At 34.0% G+C, this 14927-nt stretch overlaps 1 protein-coding gene across 1 annotated transcript in view; it reads right to left on the minus strand.

Annotated features, from left to right (window-relative positions):
* Positions 1-14927, minus strand: part of LOC129796195 (LIM/homeobox protein Lhx1) — a 53765-nt gene that overhangs the window by 32550 nt on the left and 6288 nt on the right. The window contains exons 2-3 of the mRNA XM_055837972.1: positions 7096-7291; positions 6798-7021 (exon numbers count right to left, since the gene is read on the minus strand). Coding sequence (XP_055693947.1) covers positions 6798-6855 — 58 coding nt within the window. The 5' untranslated portion in view covers positions 6856-7021; positions 7096-7291. The remainder of the gene's footprint in view (positions 1-6797; positions 7022-7095; positions 7292-14927) is intronic.

The raw sequence follows: 14927 nt of genomic DNA on the forward strand, positions 1-14927 counted from the left end.
ATTCTCACAGGAGGATGATCATTTTGCTCGCCAAGATCGTGTTAAAGTACAGCTTTGTTTTGATTCTCTAAGCAGCTCTAAGCTCTCTACTAAGCAAGATTTTATTCAATTTTTGTTACAAAAAAATTGAAAACCTAATAAAATATTTAATGTTTCCTTAAAATTCTTGAAAATGTAAAATATTTTTTGCAAACTTTACGCATTTTGCTCTAAAAAAAAAATCTCAAAAACTTGTAGCTTTGCTATGCCTAACCAGAAGAAGTGGCTGTTATGTGTAAGAGGTGTTAGTCTGTATAAAGCTTTGACAAATATTCCGATATTTAAGAAATTATTCGGAATAAATGTTAAACCTTTGCCGCCGACTTGCTTATTAGGTTCTTTTGCTTTTTAGAACCATAGATTTTTTCCTATCAATAAGAGTCAATTCTTTGATAGAAAAACTAGTTTTTATCATTTTTATATTAGCTTAAGATAATTATAATTTTTCAAAAATATTTTATGCTTAAAATTTGTATTATAGCACCCACTTAGGTCAAGACACAACACATACCTACTATAAAACCGCAACTATTTGTTAATTTCAAAACATATTTTAAAATTTTTAACCGCAAGTCTGTTAATTTGAGTTTTTTCTTATAAATTAAAAACTGTGAGATTTATTTCTGCTTCTATTAATAAATAACGTAAATAACAAATTATATCTAAAGGAAAATTTAAAATTTTATGCTATGTATCTAGGCTACCAGTTTTTTTTTTATTAAAAAAAACAACATAAAAAATCAAAGAATTTCAACCACGATTTTCTAGTTTATGAACAATTTTTCATAGAACTGAAGTAAATCCTAGATTGTTTTCTCAATTTCAAAATTTTCATTGAATTTTCAAATCTTTAATATTAAAATTAAATTCTAATTATGCTGCAAAAAAATCATAAAATATACCAGATAAACACCCCCTGATTTTGTAGAAGGAAAACAAGAAGAAAAAAACCGCGGGTGGAAAATATTTTGAGAATTTTAATTGTTACCCATCAAATGCTCATGCCCAATGGCACTCTCCACCTTCAGTGTTCGCCCACAAAACTCCCTTTTGGCCGTGGAGGCTACACAACACATTCAGCAGGGGGGTCCTCCCTCCCTCAAATTATTTCTTCTCAATGGCAACCGGCAATTTTGGATGCCGGAATTCATATGGGGCCAGACGCACACATTTGAGGTCTATTTATAATGGGGCATGACATCGAAATTAGCAGTTGTTATTTATGGATGAAGAGCTCGAAGGTCCATGTGAAATGCCTCCACGAAAGACATGATTTCCCGCACATTGGCCCATCTTTTATGTGAAAAAAAAAGTGAAAGAAGTTTTTGGGTGAAGAGAGCGCGACAAACGTGGAAAAAAAGCGAAGAAGAGGAAAACGTGTGGTCTGCTAGAAGTGTTGGGCAATCTTCGCATAGAGACCATCATCATAATTATTATTACATGCGCACGGTGGGTTCACTCCATATATAAATTGTTTTTGGAATGATACCTACGATGGTAATCACGAACCGTTTAACTAATTCGGCTTGACATGAGCAATTTCACACCTTTCAGCTTTTTGTGTGAATTTTTTTCCCCACAATTGGCCCTATTTTTTCCCCGCATATGGGCGGAATTATTCAAAATAATCTGAGGAGTTTTTATTTTGGAATGGTGCAAGGTGCAACACTTCCAAATTGCAACACTACCAAATTGTACCGAACGAATGGGGGGGTGGCGGTGTCTCGCGGAAACTCGGAAATGCGCGGAGGAAATAATAAAATTTGACTTACTTTGAAAATAGTAGCGTCTGACAGTGGCAGAGGTTCTTCGTTCTTGGCACAAACATTAAATACCCACAAATTGAATCTTCAATGAAAAATGAAATTTATTCACCTCCCGCTAAATTTAATCACCGGTGTCTTCCTCATAAAATGCCAAATTAATTCACAACGCTGAACATTTAAAAGAGACTGCCGATCGCGATGATTTCTTGCAGAAAATTATAATTTACCAAAATAACTTAATGACTCGATTTTTCTTTAAATATCAAAGAACGAACAATGTTTGGGATTTGTTAAGGACTTCCCTTAACAGGTCTCCCAAGAAAATTCTATTGAAATTTCAAAGAAAATTAATTGAAAAATAGAATAATCTTGAGCAAAATAAGGTCCTTTTGAATGTCAAAGACTTTCCAGGAGATTGCTTTTCATTGCCAGACCATAAATGGGAAATGCGTCAAAAATCATCGTCTCTAGCACACCCCACCCTCGCATACACAAAACCCTTTCATGAGCACCTTTTGCAAAACCCAAACCTTAACCCCTTCTGCGAGTGACCTGCATTCAGTTGAAATGTATGTACATGGCAAACGCCCCGAGTTGGAACAGAATCGTGTGTTAGTAACGTTGTCTCCCCGGGAAAATGTCCATCAAAAGCAAAGGCAGAGTCAGGCGATATAAAACCGAAATGAACAGGCAACTGGCAGCTTGTCAGACATTGTCCTGAATTTTCACGTACATAACACATATCAAAATAAATGCGGGGGTTGCGAGAGGTAAAGGCGCGCACACACCATGGAATATTGAAAGACAATTTGTGCAAGAAGCACTAAATCGTGTAGAAAGAAAAAAATCTGTTTATATTTGTGTGAGAAAAAAACATTCTCTGCATTCTTGTTGTTGCTTTTTGATGATAAATTCGTGATTTCTTCGAGGTCTTCCGAGACATTTGATTTACCTACGTATGCTTAAATTTAAAAGTTAACAGCTATAGTTATTGGTTGGAACTCATTTAAATTCAAATTATTATCTTTTTCTGAAGCCATGCTGAATTATGAGGATATTATTATTTTTTTAACATCTAAATTGGATTAAAATTCAAAATCAAGCATAAATAGAGTCCATATTGGTAAGATTCGTTACTAAGTTTGGCTTCGAAAAATTAAGTCAAAATGAAATTTTAAAGACAGACTCTATATAGGCTTAAGTTTCTTAACATTGGCCTAAGTTCTATTGGTGAGGCCTAAGTTACTTAGGCTATACATAAATTTTATAGGCTAGGCCTTTTTTTTCAAGTCAGGAAAGAGTTGGTTAAGGCTCAAGTATTCTTAAACAAGGCTTTAGTTTTCTAATAAAGGCCTAAGTTTTTAAGGCTAGATCTAAGTTTTTGAAACTAGGTCTAGGTTTCTTAAGCTATGTCTAAGTTTTTTTTAAGCCAAATCTTAATTTAAAAAAAAACAGTGTCCATGTTATTTTAGGTCGGGATAAAATTTTCTTAGGTCTAGTCTCTATAAGGTTTCAAAGCTAGGTCCCGCTCTGAATCAGAAATGAAAGCGTTGTTTGTTAAATTGACAACTTTCATTTTTTTGTAAACTCTACCTAACTGTGTCTAAAATAAAGTATTAGTTATTTTTTAAGTAGTAATGTATCGCGATTTTTTTTAAACTTTTCTTTAGTTATTTTAGAACTTTCTCATAAATTAACCTATTAGGATCTTTATGAGAAAACCCTTTTTCTCATATAATATGGAACAATAAGCCGATTTTTCGTGAATTCAAACCACAAACTACACCCCACAGATTGAGCTCAATATTTGATCAAATATTGCTCAAATCTGATTCAATTTTATTTCATTGCTTCTCCCTAACTTTTTATTTATGCCATAAATTCTAAACTTTCAGCTCAGCATTTAACACTTGGAGGACATTACTGGTAGTCACTGCCAATTCGACTTTTTTAAACCGCCATAGATTAAAATCTATCCACCTTATCTTTATAATTTCTACATCTATGTGTAGGCGGATTCAAATACAACAAGTTTGTCAAAAGAAAATCCGGAAAAACGTTTTCTTTATAATAGAAAATTAAGCTCAAAGTTTGAGGTTAGAAATTCGAGTCCTCCAAGTGTTAAAAATTCTTCTTTCATTTTGGAAAAGTTATTAATAAATAAAAATGATTTAACTTCAAATGTAGCCCACCTGAAAAGTTCTCTTTAGTGACATTTCATCGCTCTGTGAGGTTTTTTATGGGCTCATTTTATAGCCACAATGGCTACTTCAGCGAGAGAATTCTTGTAATATTTTTTTTAATTGCTCAATTTTGTGATTTCCAACCGACAAGTATCTGTTTTTGGTCATGGGCTAAAAGGTTAAACGTTGTGAAAGAAGAAACAAACTCTCGGTGTTTGTTTTGGTGAACCTAAATCAATTTTTATGCAACGTAATCCGTACACATAAGTTGATTTACGTGGAAAATCAATTTGCGACCTCTTGATCTCTTGTTAAGAAGGATTTTTGGGCAAAGGTGTGTGTCAATGAATTTATTTTATTCTTCATTTTTGCAAACCAGGTGCGGGTGATTAGGGTAGCTCATTTGTGGCTTTGAGGGTTCAGGTGGGCTGTATGATGCGACTGTACGTATACATCCGGAAATTAGTTGAAATGGTTTTAAATTTATTTTCAAAATGAACTCAGATGAGATTTCTTGGTTTTTTTTTGGATGATCCCTTAAAGTTTCCGAAAAAGTCTCTTTTGTATTTTTTCAAATTGACCTCCTCACCACTTTCGAGGAACTAACGATGAAGTAAAGCCCATCTTTGCTATTTTACAAAAATATTTTCCCCTTCATGGGATTATTCTCATACCGGGGATGGCATTGGTGGTGAGATTTCTGCCACACAAATCCACACACATATTGGAGGAGCTGTGAGTTTTCCTTTGACTGGATTAGAGCTTTAGTCATCTGAGATGTTTATTTACCGATAATAATCACCACACTGTGTGTGTATTTGCAACCCATAAGGTATGAAGAAGGGTATCCATATAAACTCTCCGGCAACACCTTGGGAGGTGAAAAATAACAAGGGCTCAAAGGGAGTGGAAATACGAGAAGTCGCTAAGCCACCGAAAGCAGATGAGAATGGTGGGTTGAAGAGGAGAACCCCCAAAAAAAAATCCATGAGGTCTCACATAATCCTTTTTGCCTTCTTTCCTGCCGAAGTTCTTTTTTTTCATCCACACACAAATTCCACACACATACACCGCAATGGCTAATCCCATGTCTTTTGGTGGTTTTGTTCCAACGAGAAGATAATCCTGTAAGGGTAGTTTTTTTTGTCCTTCAGGGTGAGATGTTTATGTTGTGATTTCACTCGATGTATTCGCCAAACATTATAAGGGCGGCGTAAAATGATCCACAGAGGATTGTTAAAGAGAACTGATGCATTGCAAAAAAAATGCGTCAGGCGATGAGTAACGATCGACTATTAAAGCTGAGGTTAAAGCCAAAAAGGAATTTATCTGAATTAAAAATATTTTACGGATTGAATTTCAAAGAAAATATTCCGAATATTTTATGATAAAGAGAATCAGCAATATTTTGATTATTATTTTTTAAAATCATAGAAGTGCCTTAATATTGTATTAATTGTTTTACTTCCTAATTGAATCCTTCTACACACAGAAAAAAATTTCATACTAGTCGAATGCGAGTGAAATATTCGCAATTTGCGTCGCAGTGTCTAATGTAAGAAACTCGCAGAAATTGACAGTTTCACTGGCATTTTTGGTAGAAATTTTTCTTTGAGTATGCTCTGTAATTTAGATTATTAAAAAATAAATGAAAAATAGAATGGAATAATAAGGAAATAATAATGAAATAAAAAAAATATTGTCCAATAATTGCTTAAATAATTCTGAGAAAAGTTTGAATCATTTAATCTTTATTTTCTTTCTCAAACTTTCTTCGTGTATTTTTAAAGCAAATAGCATATCTAGAGTCAAAATTTCAAGATCCTTCATTGAGAAAATTTTACATTGAATTTCTTAAAAAATAAACTGACTCAAATATCAATATTTGATCAATATTTGACAAAAAATTGACCAGAATTTGTTTAAAAATAAGTTATTCCTTTAGGCCTAAATACAATTGACTAATAATGGGGCAAATAGTGATCTTAATAAGTCTAATATGTAGTACACAAATAGCCACATTGTTGAAAAATTATTAGAAATTCTTAATTAAAGTTATAGATAAACAACTAAATAATATTTTTTGAAGTGGAACAAGAAAAATATTTTAATACTGAAGAAAATTTATCTTTAGACTCTCCTTCTGTGAGGATAAATTTAGTAAAGCGTCTCAGCGAGCAATGGCGCAAATATCGATCGGCGGGAGGACTTTAAATTCACGACAAAATAGCTTTCTGTGAGTATATCGTCTTGAAATTCGCCATATCAACCCTCCATGGTGCTTTTTCATCCCCCTCATAAAAATTTTCAACTTTCCCCCCCCCTCGCGAAAGCGTCTGTGAGAAACGACGCGCAGAGTTGGGCACAAAATGGAGAGATTCTCCGTGTGAGAGGTCCTCGAGTCATATAAAGTGAAACGAAGCAAAATTTCTGCACCGCAAACGACATTTCTAAAAGAGAAAATTCTACATAATATACCTATGTATACATATTATATGTGTATATATAGCAAGACGGAAAATGGGGTGGAAAGTTTTGGGTTCTCTCTGGCGGGTTCTTTTTTTTGCGGGTGCAGAGTGAATGGCAAAAAGAAGGGAATGCTTTGGCATGCGCTGTAGGTCCTTACATTGGGATGGGACCAGTGGTTTGGGGCAACGAGACGACGAAGAATCCCGGGCACAACATAGCATAACACGCAGAAGGGCACCTCCCCCATTGGCTGTGTCAATTCAATCTCGCATAGGGGATTACATTCACCTTTCTTTCCCCATTTTGTGTGCGAAAACTTAAGATTCAATGGCGGACTTACCCGTGAGCGATGACGGTGGACCGGCTGCTTTCATCTGCGTGTAGTCATCCTTGCACATAAACCGATTGTCATCCAACACATAAAGATGCTCCCCCGTGCTCAGTTGCTTCCTGCACACACAGCACGTAAAACAATTGAGATGAAACACTTTATCCCGCTGCCGCCTTACAAGATCCGATGGGGCAATGCCCTGACCGCAGCCACTACATTTTGTGCCGTATCGTCTGCAAAAAAATGCCACAAGATGTAAATTTTGGGATTTATTTATTTTTTTACATTCAAATTGAAGATATTTTACCGGAAAAAATCATTTCTGCAGTAGAGCTTTGCTTCACGACTGAAACATTTATCCGTGAGAGGTTGAAGGCATTCACAGCACCTCACGCAGGATGCATGCCACCCACGTTCCAGGACATTAAGGAGGAATTTATCTAAAATGGGCTTATTGCAGCCCGCACAGGGGTCTCCAACCCCCACAGGTGGCTCCGCACGACCTAAAAATATAATTTTTTTAGCATATTAAAAGGAAATTTTTACAAAGAGAATTTCTTGGCTTTTTTTTAGGTTCTTTTGGAGAAACATTAATCAGCAATGAGAAGAAAAAAATTGCTGGAAAACACGTACAAACGTACCATTAAATTTTTAGTAAAAAAATTAATTTATGGAAAAAATTGAAAATGTGATTAAAAGTAAAATCATTTTATTTAAGCTTAAAATTTCAATATTTTTAAAATTTATATACCTACATACATGAACTGTAATATATAGTCCGCTTTTGATCATATTATCTCTTGGATAGAACTATTCATTTCTAAAAAATATGTATATAATTACAATAAAAAACGAAATTATAAAAAACACCAAACTTTTTAAATTATTTTATTGAATTCAATTTTAAATACGCGCTATTATCAAAAAGTTTTTTGATATAGTTAAAACATAAAGAAGTTTTTCAGTAATTTGGGGAAAATGAGAAAAACTTTCGTGGTTGATAAAAAAAAAACAGTGGCTTATCAAGAGCATAAAATGCGGAAAATATAAAACTAAAAAATGCAAGAACTATTCAAAATATTTTAAAATAATATAAAATCAAGGAATAATGTTTATTTGTCGAATATTTCAATTATTTTACAGAATCATCCGAATCTTTTTGACGAATAATGCGAAGATTGTAATTCAGATAAACATTTCTTGTATAAAATATATTTTTTTAATCTACACCTTGACCTTCCTTAAAATTAATATTTTGCAGGGAAAATTTAGGATTTTATTTACGATTTCTAAGTTTCCAAATATTAGAAAAAAATATTAACTGATTGCTGGTATTCAAAAAAAAATATCTTTTGAAAAAAATTCTTAAATTTAAGTTGCGTATCAAAGGTTTTTAAGTGTCTAAGCCCTATGTTGAAAAAATTGAATGTCATACGTTAGAAAAACAGGTTAACGTTAGAATTATATAATAACTTAATAAATTGTTATCATTATTTTTAATTTAATTTCAGCGTCATTTAAATTAAAACTTTCTTTTAAAATCACATCAAAAAAATTATATAGTCTGCATAATAACCTTTTTTTTTTTTAGAAAAGGCTGAATGAACCGGACTTTTAGGTGAATTACTAAAAGATAATAGGATTGCGGTGTAATGATAAATCAATTGTAGGTGTTGGCGGTCCACATGGGTCAGTAGACCCGAAGACCTTAGGGAGGGGTGGGAGAGGAAAAAAAATAATAACCTTTTAAGTATTATTGAAAATATAATATTTCTTTTAAATAATAGGAGAAGAAAGGAGATCATTCAATTCGCATACGCTGTCAGTGAGATATTTTGTCGTCTTTCCGACGGCCACAGCCAATCTCCTGCATGCGATTGCCCTGTGTGACGCGAGACTACCTTTTTGGTGGATGCACCGGGATCGCTCCGGGAGTCTCATTAGCATTTTGTCCGAGCACCCGTTTAATGATAATCATAGAGAGAGATGGCGAGCAACCTCCTGGGCATAAATTCGACGCTCCCGTGATTGATTGATGGTGGCTTGTGTGACGTGGTAATTTATGATCTCTGGCCCCCATCAATTGCAATTCAACGCGCGCTATCGGTGAAAATTGAAGTTCAGCACGCGAAAAATGCTTCCCAAAAAAAAATTTTCTTTCAAGCTGCTCGGGGGTGAGCTTTAAAGGGTCCAAACGTGACTTGAATAAATAGTACGCAGAAAGGCACACAAAATTCACTTCACAATGCCTCTCCTCAAATCGTGCTGCTGTATAGTTTAAAATTGAAATAGAAGCTCCCTCCACATCTGCCCATTCTTTTGGCATGAGATTTGCATAAGAAAATGCCAAGAGGAATTCAAATAAGGACACACTCACACACCTTTGTGCCATTTGTAAAGGAAAATTTTGATTTTCTCACTAGATTTAAGTTAATTCCAAAATGGTTAGACGAATGAAAAGTCTTTAAGCTTTTCATTTACATAGTATATAGCTATTATATATAGGCAGGAAAGTTCTGTAGGTGCAGGAACTTTAAACACTTGACCAAACATCATGAAAGTTCTCTTGCCAGCATAATTTAATGTGTTTGTACATGAGGTGAACTTTGTACAAAGTGATGGTAGGGAGGGAATGGGTGCCTCTTTGAATACCCTCTTACCCCCAAATGGCGGGTCTTTTGTTTGCTTGGAAATGCTATGGCTGCCAAAAGCTCATTTAGCAGACGATTCAGTGCGTGATTTTCCAATTGTCCAGCCCCACATATACTGACAAAAGCTTTCCCATTACCCATGTGTTTTGTTAGGGTGGGAAAATTAATAGGAAACTTTAGGTAAAATCACAATTTAACTCTCTTTAAACTATTGGTCAGAAGTTGATTGATTTGGAGTGTTTGGTGGCTTCAAGTTTAATTTCATAAATACTTACACTAAAGCATAAACATATGTATATATTTGTATATGCAACAGAATGAACTCTTGAAGTTTTTTGAGACAAATTTATGACCTTTCATTTCCGTCGCATTGCTTGAAATTAAATGGTACGCTTGTGCTTCGCTTTAAATGATTTATTTGAATGATAAGAATTTCCTTACTTTCTTCAATAATTTAAAGATTATTTTCCTTTAACAAAGAAATTTCCCTTTTCACGAAAAATAGAAGTAAAGCGAAGCCTCTAAAAGCTGAGCATTGATGTATTAGTTTTTTATTAGTTTATTTAAAAAATAAATTCTGCCAGAATAACTTTGTCCTTAATCCATTATCATAACTTTTGTGATTAGAAATCTCTTGTAGTGGCAATATTTTGTCAGATAAACCCTGAAAAGGTTAAACTCTCACGAGTATTTTCATTGATGCGAAAAAGAAACTGTTGAATTTACGATGAAATTTTGTCTGACAATCGGTCATAAATTTTAATTACAATACAGCCACTTTTGGATGGGAAACACCAGCAGTGGAAATGTTTGTTTTGATTTGGAAATTCAAACTGGCAATTGCTTGTGGTTGATTTGGAGAAAAACACTCGGCTGACTCAAAAAAGTCTTATCTTTGTAGGTTCTAACAACAGGAGATTACCTTTCTGATTTGAGATAAAATAGAAAATTGAAAATAAAGATTTATTAGATCTTAGAAATGGATTAATAAGGCTAACGACCGTTTGGAATATCTGGTGTTAAAACTCAGATTTACGGTCAAAGTAATTTTGGCTTTAAAGGAAAATATTTTAAAGTGATGTTTCGGACAATCTGTGTCCTTCCTCAGACTGTTAAATGATTGGAATTTCTAACTCGTGATCCAATGAGTAACTGATTAGCCACTAATGATGGTGAAAGAAGAGAAGTTGTGTAATTTTGTAAATTTTTTTTTTGACGTGGCTTATTCAAATCATTTAACACCCGTAGAAAGAACTTTAACTGACCGAAACGTAATTTTTAATAAAATTTTGAGCAAAAAAAAATGAGAAAGATGCACTTTTCTCGAGCTTATAGACGTTTAAAAAAAATGGAAAAATCTTACATTTATTAAGAACAAAGTCAAGAATTCTTCAAAGTTGATAATTTAGAAATGAGTTTAAGGATTCGAATAAGAATAATTTTAATATTCGAAAGTTCTGATTCCAGAAGAACGAGCAATTAAATCATTGAAACAATTAATAAACTACCTTACTCATGAACTTGAGCTACCTTAATTATCAACAACTCAAACATTGAAGTGTAAAGGTAATAACTCATAGCCCTTGTTAGTTTTAAGATCATCACAATCACTTGAAAATTCGACAAAGGCTCCAAAACAAGCGATTTTCGTAGAATTTGATATATTTGAGTCTATTCATATATGTTTAAGAAAAGCGCAAGTAAAGATTTTAAATTTTTAGTTAAGTAATTGAATGCAAACGGCAATCATCCTTTACTGACTCAAATTGTCACTGTAAGATTCTTTTCTTCTTAATCTTAAACAGTATAATATTCTTAGGAATACCTACATATATTTTTTTTAATTTTTGAATTTCGATTTCAAAAGAGCTTAAAATGGCAAAATCATTACCAAAAATATTAAAATTCTGCGTAAGAAGTTCTGAAATTCTTCCAAATTCTTTTTTCTTTTATGAAATTTGATACCCAATATATTTTTCTTTCGGCAATTTATTCTTTTTATACTTCATAAATTTTTGCAAATAATCAACTCGAGATTAATTAAAAGAAAATACCGCATTAAATGACACGAAAGGAATAAAATTTGATAATAAAGGAAGAAGCTGAGTTGAGCCTTTTTATTGGCATTAAGAGAAGTGATTTGTAAGTACATTGAACCACTATAGTGTAAATTTATTGATACTTTTGCTTGTTAAACTGTTTTGCGTTTAATATATCATCTATGATTTTTTAAGGATGCTTAAAATATATATTTTTATGCATTATTGAAGAAAATGTTGTTGACTGTAGTTTATAGATTTTTAGTGTGGAAAAAGTAGGATCGCAGTCTGAGAAAGAAAAATCAAGGTTCAAAATGTTGGCGGATGAACATAACACCTTTACTTTTATGGTTCTTTACCATTTTAAAAACTTTAAAATCAACCTCTTAAGACATAAGAAAAAGTCTTTTAAAACTGATTTAAATACGCCAGAGTTTGAATAAAAAAAAAAACGTTTTCTTAAATAAATTTGTAAAACCGGTAAGAAGGTTAAAATGTTATAGGTTTCAAGTCAATTTTGGGGATCTGCCTTTGAGAACTGACCTATGTTGTGTTGTGTATGATGCAGTACAGATCCAAATGCTAGGAGATCTTTTGCGGGTGGTGCTCTAGCACCAAGGGCATAGGAGTCCCCCAAAAAGGACGCCAGGGCGACAGCCCTAGGGGGCGCTTTAGTCGCTTCGGTCAGAATTTTGAGTATCTTTCCAGTGCTATTCCACACGTGAGAAGAGCACCCTCAATACAACTTTTTCTCTCTTCTTTCCTTCACATTCGCCTCCCACAATTACGTGTCACGCACTCTTTTCCTTTTTTTTACACCAAGAAATACCACCAAGAAAAAAATAAATCCTCAAGAAGAGTCTCTCCAGGAGGATGCAATAACACTATGTCATGTTCTAGCACCTCAATGTGCTGCACATTTTTCTTTCTTTTTTTTGTGTAAATTTCTTTTCCACTAAATCACTCCGAAAACGTCGAGAATTCACAGAACATCTCTCACAATCCAGGTGAGAATTTTTGCACTTGTCAGGAGTTACTTCTTTTAAGTAATTCAGAGCTCACACACCGTACTAAAGAGCGTTCACTGAACTTCCCGGCGCGCTAGACCCAGTCCGACTGGCTGCTCCGAGCCGGAGCCCATGTCAGATAAGTCTCGAGCATTGTGAGTGGCCAGCGGCGGCCACGGCGGCTCAAACACATGGGTGCTCCATACCTCGTGCGCCGTATTCGGTCCCGGTCGCATGGGAGGGCGTTGCTAAGCAACACCGGGCTCAGACTTACACCGTTCAACCAATGGCATTGCGACTCTTCTGGGTGGGAACACACAACTCACAAGAGAAGCACATCGCTTCTACCCAATCTCATCTCCCTTTTGCCATGCTTGGGGAAGAGCTCCTGTGTGGTTCATCTCTGCTGTTGCGTCTCCACTACTCCTGGCTGTGAAGGGGACACCATGTCGCAAACACATGCTTCACACCTTCTACCAGACGGCAAACTCCGCTGAGAGAGGCTTCTTCTCTTCAGTCTTCCAAATCGCTCATCCTTTTAAGTTTTTTTTTTAAATCACACTTTAGGATTCTATTTGAAAGGAATTTTCAGTGAAATTTTCCAGGTTTCTTTATCAGTATCACTTGTATTGAACCAAAGAAAATCCTAAAACAAGATAGGATAATTTTTTACAGACTTAACTAATACTTCATCAGATCAACCTGGATGAAAATTAAAAGTGGTTTAACGTAGTATCGCATAAAAGAATGGCGGACAGATAGTTAGTTTGGCTCACTAACAACTTCATTTTTTAAACGGCTCTAATCAGAGATTTAAAAAAGCATTTTCCTAGAGAATGAATAGTTTTTCTCCCAGTTTTTCCTATACTTATGTGTAAGTTGATGTTATGTAGGTTATGTAATAGGTGTGGGACTCACCTGAAGCCAGAAAAGGGTTTAGTTAATCCCAACTTGTCGCCGAGTGGTGTGGGTAGGCAGGGTCACTGGAGTTAATCACTATTCACTTTAATAATTCACTTAAATTCACTTAATTTTAATTCATTAACGCACTGAGTAAAAACGTGTCCATTAGTAGAAGCCAAATTGTCATTAAATTGTCAGAGCGAGATCGTGAGCACCATCTAACAGTTGATTAAATAAACAACAAATTACTAAAAATATTTCTAAAAATGTCCTCTATTTTAGAACTATTTTAAACGATGAAATATTACTTTATAACTGTTAGGCTTTTAGGAAGGGTCGGATTGCAGTCGAATAGAGGAAACAAATCAGGGTGTTGTGCTAATTGGCGACGTTTCGATATATCTTAATATTAACATCAGGCTATTTTTTAACACTTCCATATTATTAATTTTTGGGATTGTTTTTTTTACAGAAAAAGTTATTGCATTGGGCCTATACACAGAAAAATTATTCGTAATAGTCGAATGCGAGTAAAATTTTCGGACATATTCGCAGTTGAGTCGCACTGTTTAATGTAAACAATACAGGAAATACTCGTCATTAACGAATGTGAGTGGCCCACTCACGAAAATACTACGATTTTTGGTCGAAATTTATCTGTATGTAATTCAGCGACCAAGAAACCCTTGAAATCTTTGAATTTTGTACTGAAATTTCAAGATTTCAATCGAATTTCAAGGATTTCTTAGTCGCTGAATAAGGCCCATTATTTGCTAAAATATGCTTTTTTAGAAGACAATGGCTAAGGAAAGAACCGAATAAATTCTCTAGTCAGGAATCCAAAAGAATGTTTCAAGAAATTATATATTTTTGTACTATAATTTCCGTTCATAATCAGCATTATAAAATTTATAATTTTTATTCAAAGTACAATCTTCGTGGTTCTACGTAAAAACCACAAATTTTGCACACATAAATTGATTCTGAGAATGATGCAATTTATGAAAACAATTTCTCTGTGGTTTTGCATAGTTCTGCACTTGGCTATACTTTCATGCAATTTTGTGGGATCAAATCATTAAGCTACCGGAATTTCTTCATATCAAGGTACTCGGCTTTCTTGCGGGGAATTAACCTCAGCTTCTTGCTTTTTCTTACTCGTGAGTTTTAATTCTAATTCTAGCAAAGTGTGGGTGGTTTCAACACTTCGCTTCAACTTGAATGACATGCAGAGGAAATCTCTTTGAAAAATGCTGTTAGAGATTTAAAAAAAAAGTTTCGTTTATTTAAAGAAAAAATTTACCAAATATTTCATAATATTTTCTTTTTATTAATTTTAAATTCTTATAATCAAGTCTAATATTTCTTCCCGCCATACGTATCACCCATAGATGGTTCTTTGGTCAAAAGCACCCAAATAAACGGAAAAATTTGTATTTTTTGAACTAGAAACATTCGTTTTTATCCCTTTTAGGTTTCTTATTCCTTTCATGTTCGCATAAAACATGAAAACATCGAAACATGTACATTACACTTTAT

The sequence above is a fragment of the Lutzomyia longipalpis genome, chromosome 4, assembly GCF_024334085.1.
Source record: "Lutzomyia longipalpis isolate SR_M1_2022 chromosome 4, ASM2433408v1".
Lineage (NCBI taxonomy): Eukaryota > Metazoa > Arthropoda > Insecta > Diptera > Psychodidae > Lutzomyia > Lutzomyia longipalpis.